The sequence below is a fragment of the Sitodiplosis mosellana genome, unplaced genomic scaffold (genome assembly GCF_009176505.1).
Source record: "Sitodiplosis mosellana isolate CC-2019 unplaced genomic scaffold, AAFC_SMos_1.0 Smas_scaffold_954, whole genome shotgun sequence".
Lineage (NCBI taxonomy): Eukaryota > Metazoa > Arthropoda > Insecta > Diptera > Cecidomyiidae > Sitodiplosis > Sitodiplosis mosellana.
The window spans coordinates 1-10118 of NW_022596196.1; the positions used below are offsets into that span (position 1 = coordinate 1).

Sequence of the window (10118 nt, forward strand, 5' to 3'; positions counted from 1 at the left end):
CGACGAAGAATTCGAAAATGCAATCGTTTGTGGCCAAAAATGAGGTCAAGTGCCTTGATTTGGGCAGTTGTGGTGAGATTGTGCGATTTTTTCACCTTCTTCTTCAATAATAGCCTCCCTAATGCCAAATTTGAACCATATAAAAGAAACATGTTATACGTCAAAAGAAACTAGATATCAAGCGCTACATTTTAGGAACACACCGCACCAGTGCCCTGTTTTAGCCCTAAAATAGTGATTTTCGGTGATTTTTCGACTTTTTTAGCCTCCCCCTCCCTTCCAAAGGGGAGGACGACCCCAAACATTGTTATTTTTTGATTCGTTGGAGTCTGGCGAGAATTTTATCAGAACACTTCACCAGTGTCAGACCACCTATTTGGTGTGAAAAAAAAGTAAGTAGTCGAAAAACCATTGGAAATGGTGAAAACACCGAATTTTTTTCTCATAAAATATGAGTTGGCGGATAGTTAGGGAATATCGAAAAACTCAAGAATTTGAGGTGGGCCGACTTTTAAGCCCAAAAATTCGAAAAAATAAAACCACGTCCAATTGACTTTTTTCACATTTTATACTTTGAACCCACTTTTCAGGGCCTGAATGGGCCCGGATGGGGTGGTCATAGCGGACTTTTTTGTAGCCCCATCGATTATCTATCCAACCATGCATATAGTTTTGAAAGTTTGTACCACACTTTTCTAATGTAAAAATGTCAAAAAGTGCCATTTTTCATTTTTTTCAATATTTGGGTCACTCTAACTTTTCATCAGGTGGGGAAGGTCACCCTAATTTTTTTGGCTTTGCGAGTTTTTGGCCATAAGAAGTTTATACACCAAGTTTGAGCGAAATCGGAGAGGTCATCTGCAATTTTTTTCCCACTTGAGCTAAGTACACAGTTCCTCGTGAAATGAAAAAATTTCTCCGGTGAAATTTTCACCAGTGATCTTTGTATCAAGTTTTTTTATATTCAAATTGCAAGTATAATGATTTTTGATGAATAAAACAGTTAGCTGCTATCATTATCAACACAATACATCAATAAATTTGTGTTTTGAATTTATTCTTCTATATATTTCGGTCACAGCAAATTTTTTCACGGTCGTGAAATTAATTTCTCGTGCATTTTGAACGCGAAAAATTTTTCACGACCGTGAAAAATTTTTTAGAGGCGAAAATAAATAGAAGAATAAATTCAAAACACAAATTTATTGATATGTTGTGTTGAAAATGATAGCAGCTAACTGTTTTATATATCAAAAATCATTATACTTGCAATTTGAATATAAAAAAACTTGATACAAAGATCACTGGTGAAAATTTCACCGGAGAAATTTTTTCATTTCACAAGGAACTGTGTACTTAGCTTAACAGGGAAAAAAACACATGAATATAAACAAGAAAAAAAAACTCTGTATTTTACATCGTTTTAGAGCAATGAGAGAAGCTACCAAATTGGCACTGTCTGGACGACCAATTTATAATGGTGTCAGCGAGCAAGCCTTAACAACAAATTTTGAATTGCTAAATTTGGTACCAAGCGATCATCCGTATCACTTGAAAATTAGTGATAACCAACTATTTCAAAGTAAATCCTCCAGCACCACCACCGCCAGTTTCACAGCACATCACAAAGCAAAACGGTCAACATCGACAACAACAACAACGACGACAAAAGGTGCAAATGTGATTTCGACGCCGAGGTGGCGTCGTGTTGGCTTAGTTTCAGCATCGAGCGTTCAACTGGACACGATTGTGTGGCCGGGTGGAGATATCGTTGTATCAGGTAGATGGCTTTTTTTAATTTTATTTTCTTGCTTTGGTAGCTGCATTTGGACCAAATGACACATGGGTGTTGAATGTCATTCAACGCCACTAAGCTGTAGACATCTCTCTTCGGCTTTACGGCAAACAACAGAACCAACACTGAACATGAAAATGACATGTTCAATTGTGTTTGTTTCGTTAGTTTCAACTGTGCCGCTACGAGAGGTCACTTTCGTCGTTTCTTGTTGTTATTTTACATGTAAAATCAATGGTATTAGACGAGGATGAAATGACACACAATTGATGCTTCGTGCGTTGGATTTTGGCGTTGAAAATCGATAAATTCAATCTTAATTCCAACAGGTTTGTCGGCTGGAGCCCGAACGGTATTTCGAATCGTAACAGCATTGGCGCCACCATTTGTCATGGAATCCGAATTGGACGAAGATGGTTTGTGTTTGCGTGGGTTACCATGTCATCGCGTATCTCCAGTCGGTATGTATTTTGTCGATTCAATTTCGGCTTTTGAAAAGCACACTTCACTCCCCCTCTTCCCATCTCCCCTTGAGTATATGTATTAATGTGTTCTACCTCCGCCTCTTTGACGTAATTCGATTGGTAATCGTTTTGGTCATGTTTCCGATACGAAATATTCGATGCAAAATAGGACGACACAATTTAACGTTGATGTTCAACGCAATCGAGACCAGAGATCGGCTAGAAGAAGATGCCGTTGAACACGGAAATGATCTACCACCCAAACCAGAGCAACTCGATGAGAAAATCTCACATGAGTAAGAGTCATTTTACTACAACATAATCTATATTCATATCTAGCCCAAGAGAAAAACGAAGAAGCGAAATTCATTTTCATAGACCAGTTTTTATATGTGCAGTTTTTGCAATTTTCACTCGAAAACTACACACACATTCACATCCATAAACATAAATGGAGAGATAAAAGTTAAGCTTGAGCAGCTAGTACAGCTTAAGGTTGATGAAAATCGAATTTTAATGTTTGTAGCATATGGCTATATAGAAACAAAGCGACAGAGAATGGGACAAAGTGAAGTAAAAATGGAATTTGATTGTCTAATTAAAAACATTTCAGTACGAAATGTTGCTATGGACTTACAATGGATTTGCTTGATAACATCGCCACCGAGTTGGGTTTCGAATTTCATCTGTACGTAGTACGAGATCAGCTATTTGGTTCGAGGCAACAACGCGATGTTAAAGATTTTATAAAAAGCAAATCAGCGCAGCATAGTAGCAACAATGACGGCATCAACAGCAGCAGCAGCAGCAGCACATCCAACAAGCCTACAACATCGTCGTCGTTGGATCATGATGTCGATGATGAGACATCCAACAGTAAGTAGAAAGACAAACAATAAACCTAAATTACACATATCTCCTACATGACTGCACTATAAAGTTCGGCATTGTTAGACCGAGACCCAGGCGAGGAAATACATACAAAACAAAAATACAGCCACGCTACGCTACGTTAAATTATCTTGCAAATTATAGCTATAGATTGTGAAAATGCCTTGGCGATGCCGTTCAACCTTTTGGTTGCTTGTCATCCATTCGTTCGTTCGTTCGTTCGTTCAAACAAACAAATGATAAAAGTGAGCAGTTGCCGTGTTTACTGTGGAGTCTCTGTGCTGGTGTACAATTGGTTGCGGACAACACCATGCAAAAACGATGTACACAATACATAATGCTCAATAACTCAATGTTGAACAACAAGAGAGAGAGAGAATGAGAGAGAAATGTTTGCAGTAGCAGTAGCAGTAGCACTTTTCTCTTTGCCTTCTTAGTCGATCCCTTCTGATATACTGCCAATTCACACTTTAATTATAAATCTGTATTTAATGTGAGACATAGGCAAACTTCCTAAAATGATAATGGAAGCATTATAACACACTCAGAACGTTAGACACAATCGATCTTACACGCAATACAATGAACCGAAAATTATCGTATTTCATTCGTGCCACATTCATTTCATTTTGTTTTAAAAAAATGAACCAGCAACCGACTAGTCAACCGAACGAAAGGCCCGGTCCGTTCATGGAGAAATCACACAACAATAACAAAACAAACACAAAAGCACACAACTTTCGCCCAAGTGGGCTAACCAAAACATTTGTAATTGTTTTCTTTTACTTTTTTCCCGTTCGTGCTGTCATCTCGTATCTGAAAACTTCCCCAACCTCATGCTCTGCCATCTTTATGATGGCGTAGATGATCAGTGGAATGGAATCATCGGAGATTTAGTTAGCGGATCTGCTGATATGTCATTTGCACCATTAAGCGTTTCCAAGTAAGTCAAATCCAATTTGTTTCTCCATTGAGCCGCGTGCGCGTTTTTAATGTGTTTGGCGTTTCGTTTATGTTTCTCATTCAATTTTTTCCGCGATAAACAAACGTTAACATGCTGTTCCATTCACCTAGCTGTTTTTCTCCGCAATGAATTTTCAACAAATTTTTGGACAATAGACCGTCTTTTGTTCCGCTTGCATGCTCATCTAGTCTTTATTCCCTGTTTTGCTTTCTTTGCTTCTCTTTCTGTTTTTTCTTCTTCGGTTTTCGTAAACTCCCAATTCGACATTCCCAAATAACAGCACATTTAAAATATTGAATTTAACGCTTTTGGTATTTTCGATCCTCTTCTCGCCCCCCCCCCCCCCCCCCCCCCGCACAAACAAAAAAATCTCATATTGAATAATGTATAGGGCCCGAGCTCAAGCGATTGACTTCAGTATACCATACTTCCATAGTGGAGTGTCTTTGCTAGCGTCTCCGAAGAGGAAATCCGAAATTCCTCTGCTTGCATTTTTGTTGCCGTTCTCGCCAGAGCTCTGGATTGCCATTTTCACGTCATTGAATATAACAGCTGTCGCTGTCGCGGTCTATGAATGGCTCAGTCCGTTCGGCTTAAACCCGTGGGGACGACAACGAAGCAAGAATTTCAGCTTGTCATCTGGTAAGTAGAAAAACTCTTTCGTCTTTTTCTTTCTTTCATATTACATATTTTTCGGTTTGTTGCTGAAACGTCTAGCAAGTTCATCGAATTTAAAATTGTCAATGGATACATGACCATTTCAGATGTCTCAAACCAATTGACTAATACCATGCCATGTCGGGTTTAATTACATATTCTCATTTTCTCTTTTGTTTTTCTCTTCCACAGCATTGTGGGTGATGTGGGGATTATTGTGTGGTCACTTGGTTGCATTTAAGGCGCCCAAGTCGTGGCCAAACAAATTTTTGATAAACGTTTGGGGTGGCTTCAGCGTTATATTTGTTGCTTCCTACACTGCAAACATTGCCGCTTTGATAGCCGGTTTATTTTTTCATCATGCAGCCAGCAGTTACGACTCATCGGTGAGTATCTCTCTATGTGTGTGTTTAAACAACTTTTGGCCCTCCTAAAACGGTTGTATGCATTTTTCATGACATATCGTGTAATAATTTCGAAACAAAACATCCCTTCAAATGGACCAACTCAGAAAACAATCAACGAGAGTATGTGTGTGTGTAGCGAGCATGCTATAACATGCTCTGGAACTTGTATTCAACACTGTTGCGCTCCCATGGTTTTAATATTCAATGAATTGTAATTGCTGGAGGAAAACTGAAAAAAAGAAGAAAAAGAATGAAATATTATTGTTTTCACAATTTCACCGACTTTATTTTTTCTTCTGTATTCGCATTGCATACATACATGTATATAGACGTATGCATATGTCTTTTCAATTGATGCCATTGTTTTATCGTGTTCTTTGTTCTATGCATATTTGTCTAGCTAACGACCCAGAAAGTGGGTGCACCCATAGCATCGGCCGCAGAATCATACGTACAAAACAAGGATAAGCATTTATGGGAACACATGAAAAAATATTCGTTGAATCACATTGAGGATGGCATACGCGGGCTAAAGTAATTGACTTTGTTATATATCTCTCTCACTCATACGTTGCATCTGTTGTTTGCTCTGCACTTCATTTTCCTTGTGTTTGTGTGAAACTGATTTTCCGCATGCTTTCTTCTTCCTCTCCACAACAAAACAAAACGCAGAAATGGGACGCTTGATCTTTTGATGGCCGACTCGCCTATCTTAGACTATTATCGGGCCACAGATCATGGTTGTAGTTTGCAGCGCATCGGTGAGACATTCGTTGAGGATACGTATGCCATTGGTATGGTGAAAGGATTTCCGTTGAGAGAATCGATATCGGCGTTAATCGCTAAATATTCAACTAATGGATACCTGGACATACTCACGGAAAAATGGTACGGTGGACTGCCGTGCTTCAAATATGAAGCGGAGATTGTGACACCGAGACCACTAGGCAAGTGTTCAATTATTATTTGCCTTCGTCTTCCATTTCTTTTTTTTTGTTCGTCTTCGTTTGGCTAAATTTCTTTTTGATTGGGTGATTTTTGTTCATATTCATTCGCGCATTTCTCCATTTTCATATAAATTGTATCGATTTGCTCTCTCTCTGGTATTTATCATCTTTTGCTTCCAATTTTTCTTTTCTTCACTGTCTTCCTCTTTCGATTTCTTTGCTTTTTTTTCTTCTTCTTCTTTATTCTCGTTTTTCTTCATTTTGGACACGACGATATATATCATCATCGTCGTCATCATCGTACATAAAATAGGTGTGGCTGCTGTAGCCGGAGTTTTTCTACTACTTGGCCTCGGCATGGTGATGGGTGTTGTAATTTTGATATTCGAACATTGGTTCTATAAATATGCGTTGCCGTCGTTGCGTCTCAAACCGAAGGGAACGATTTGGAAATCGCGTAACATTATGTTTTTTAGCCAAAAATTATATCGATTTATCAACTGTGTGGAATTGGTATCGCCGCATCATGCTGCACGCGAATTAGTACATTCGATTCGACAAGGACAAATTGCTAGCTTATTCCAAAAAAGCATCAAACGGGTTCGTATGCGCTTTACACATAGTCTTGTTATTTATTGAGTGCTACGCACCGATTGATGTCTACACCACCATTTGTTTTTCCATTCATTGTGTGTATGTGTGTGTGTGTGTGTTGGTGCGGCGTGTGTACAAGTTTTTGTTATGGATGTATACTATAGAAAAAGAGATAACCAACAAAACGGCGGCATATAATGTGCCACTATTAAACCATTTAATGGAAAACAATTTAGCAAAGTGACAAATAAAAAAAATAAGAACGAAATAATAACAATAACAATTTGACAAATTGTACGAGAGAAAGAGAGAGAGAAGCACAGCACACCGAATGTGCAATGAAGTGGAAAAGTGATGTAGAGCGTCGATTAAACGTAGCAAGTAGATTAGTTGCAAATACTGTCGTTTTCTTTCCGAATTCGTAATCAAACTTTGTTCCAGAAGGAGGATGAACAACGTCGTCGCCGCAAAAGTAAGGCACAATTCTTTGAAATGATTCAAGAAATTCGAAGGTGAATACCCAATTAATAATAACAGCTTGCAAACATAATACATACCGATAAAAAAATCAATTTGCATAAAAGGATACTAAATTTGATGTTTGCTTTATTTCCATTTTTCTCTTCTCTGCTTACATAAAAACAAAACAGGGCGCAGCAAGTGGAACGGCAAAATTTGGCGGCAGTTACCGAGGTTGAATCGCAAAAAGACCATATTAAAAGCCCACCGTTGTTGTTCAAGCCACGTGCCAGTCCGAAGCCTAGTATTTTTTCAGCATTGAAAAAAGACGGTCGATCGCGTTCAAATTCATCCGTATTGACGCCACGACGCTTTAGTACGGATAGTATTTTAGGTGATCGAATGGATTCAATTGGACGACGATTGAGTCGTGATTTGACTAATTCACCGCCCGATTTAAATCGGCGTTATGAATTTGGCAAAAACGATCTATCGCCAAATAAATATGATACAATATCTGGGTCAAATCTATCCGCTTCAAATTTAGCCGCACTTGGCATTAGCAAATCGAACGAAGCACTGTCAGGTCGTTACGATACGTTTAGTGGTAAAAATGTAGAAAAATCCAGTATACTAGCGGTGAAGCTGAAAAAACCAGGAAAACGGCCGAAAATCAGTTTCGATTCATATCATCGCGATCGATCGGACAGTGGTAGGGATGATTGTGACGACGAACTGCCACCGGTAAAAGAAGGCCTCGAACCATCATTTCTACAACAAGATCGATCGGCAGCCGTACTTCGACAAAAATTACATCAAGAGCTACGCGCAAAACACCCACCGGTTCAAACAAGACCGACCGTAACTATTGTTGAAAACACACCGAATTCCGTTGATCGGCCACCATTGCCGAAAAAATTCATCGTTCGTCATCAGCGACAAAAGAGTCTTGACAATTTGGACGTTGATAGTGATACATCGAGTAAGTTGAAAACATCACCGTATCAAAGTGATTCATCGGCCGGGAGTTTGACAAGGGCGAATCAGCGATCACAAATCAGTTTAGAGCGTTTGAGCCGTGAGGACTTGCTTCGGCTGAGCCAAAGTTCACAGTCTGAGATTCATGAATACCTGAAGAATTCATCGTTACCCGATCGAACCGCTGAGCCACCGTGAATGCAGCTAGACGACTAAAAACCACACAGGTAACATTGGACGATCCACACACACTCACCCATTCGATTGAATTTGTGTGCATTTGTGTGTGTGTGGATCAATAAATTTTCCATTCGCAATTGGCTTGCGATTGCATTTTGCTATTGTGTATCTCGCCATCGCCAACGCCATCGCCATTTAGTATCTTATATTAGTGCTGATGGGCACAATATTAAACACAATGCAGAAACTGTTTTTTGATCATGACAGATATGTTCGTATGACAAAATCAACTTCGTTTTTGTTAGTAAATAGGAAAATAAAATTTATGATTGGCATCACAATTGTGGTGTGTAGAGAATAAAAAAAAATTGACAAATGCCATTTTAATGGGATTTTAAATTTAAAAAAAAAATCAAGAGTTACAATTACATTTGAAAAAAAACTAATTAGCTAAGTAGAGTATAACAATACGCTCAATTTCAATACTTTCTGGTTTTTTTTTCTGAAAGTGATCGAACGTAGGGAATTGTTGGAAAAATTGGATCAGATATAGATGAGCAGCAAAAAAAGTCAATCAATTGAAAATGATGCTTGGTGTATGCTTTGAAAATTTATCTAATTCTTGAAATTACTTGATGTGAATCGAGCAACGTTATAAATTAGCTTAACAGAAGAAAAACACACAAACATGATTTTATTCATTTTATTTCGTCTTCTTTTTCGTCGTTGACATTACACTATTTACATAGAAATTTTAGTAAGAGATGGAAAGAGAAATGTTTGAGTCAAGCACACTTTGTTGGATGAAAAAAGGGAATAAAGAAGGGAAAAAATGCTATGCTATACACATACAGATGAAGATGTTGTTTTTTCGAGCTACGTATATTTATACAGAGGTTAAACAAAATTTTGTTTCTGTCCTTATCGCTGTCTCTTGTTCACGCCGAGCGTGAATGTGTATGAGATGTAATCGGTTTTAGTTTACTCTCTCAAATTCAAACTATATCTAGATATTTTATATGTATATGATTGTTGGAAAGCCAGATGAGGGAAAAAACCCACACCCACACTAGACTGGTTCAAAAAAAAAAGTTGTCCACAAAAAAAATTGCCGACCGGATTCGAAAAATATACCTCAAAAAAATAGGTTTTGTCCAAAAAAATCATATAGTTACCATATAAAATACCCTGCCAGTTTTTATATCAAAATTTTCATGACAGCGATTTCGGAAGCCATTTAGATCGCAACATTTCGACCTAAATCATTTTTCCAGCCAATTCTCGGCAAAAACTGATGATGAGGTTTTGTTTGGCTCGTCAATATCTATAACTTTCACCAATCAGGCCTTGAAAAGGCATTCTGGGCCAGTTACAGTGTAAAATGACCAAAAGAAAAATGCCAAATTTTCGGCATTTTTTGCATTTTTCGCTCTACTGGTCACCCAGGCGGTGGGCTTCTGTTCAGTTTTTGACTTGTGTCGTGTAGCCAGAACCTGTACAAACATTTTGGTACTTGTCAGATTGCGATTTGGATGGAATTTGGCGACAATTGATTCACACATATAAGACAAATTTCAGGCCAAAATTAGCAAATCACAAACATGAGCTTCGATTTGACAGATAAAAGCAAACGATTTCTACCTCTTCTGCCTTTGAACATCTAGTATGATCCCTTACGAACATTTTGGGTACTTACATGACCAAATCGAGTGATGTTTTCACATATTTCTAGCCACATTTTCAATTTCAACTCTAAAAAAATCGACATTCGACCGAAAAATC

The 10118-nt window shown here is 38.2% G+C and overlaps 1 protein-coding gene across 2 annotated transcripts; it reads left to right on the forward strand.

Moving 5' to 3' along the window:
- The first annotated feature begins 1431 nt into the window (after positions 1-1431).
- Positions 1432-9419, forward strand: LOC129571004 (glutamate receptor ionotropic, NMDA 3A-like). 2 transcript variants are annotated; one of them, XM_055450738.1, is made up of 12 exons: positions 1432-1780; positions 2125-2256; positions 2429-2555; positions 2873-3135; positions 4015-4093; positions 4506-4756; positions 4964-5157; positions 5579-5712; positions 5851-6125; positions 6439-6725; positions 7161-7231; positions 7370-9419. In XM_055450738.1, the coding sequence occupies exons 1-12, from the start codon at positions 1432-1434 to the stop codon at positions 8352-8354; spliced, it is 3147 nt and encodes a 1048-aa protein (XP_055306713.1). In that variant the 3' UTR covers positions 8355-9419. The 2 variants fall into 2 exon arrangements, with proteins under 2 accessions (XP_055306713.1, XP_055306714.1); XM_055450739.1 differs by having other exon boundaries at positions 7164-7231.
- The last annotated feature ends 699 nt before the right edge of the window (positions 9420-10118 follow it).

Bases quoted from the DNA above. Each gene is read 5' to 3' on its own strand.
- LOC129571004 (XM_055450738.1), top strand. From the start codon at position 1,432: ATGAGAGAAGCTACCAAATTGGCACTGTCTGGACGACCAATTTATAAT. The intron at 4,757-4,963 runs GTAAGTAGAAAA...TCTCTTCCACAG, and splicing joins GAATTTCAGCTTGTCATCTG to CATTGTGGGTGATGTGGGGA. The intron at 6,726-7,160 runs GTTCGTATGCGC...ACTTTGTTCCAG, and splicing joins TCCAAAAAAGCATCAAACGG to AAGGAGGATGAACAACGTCG.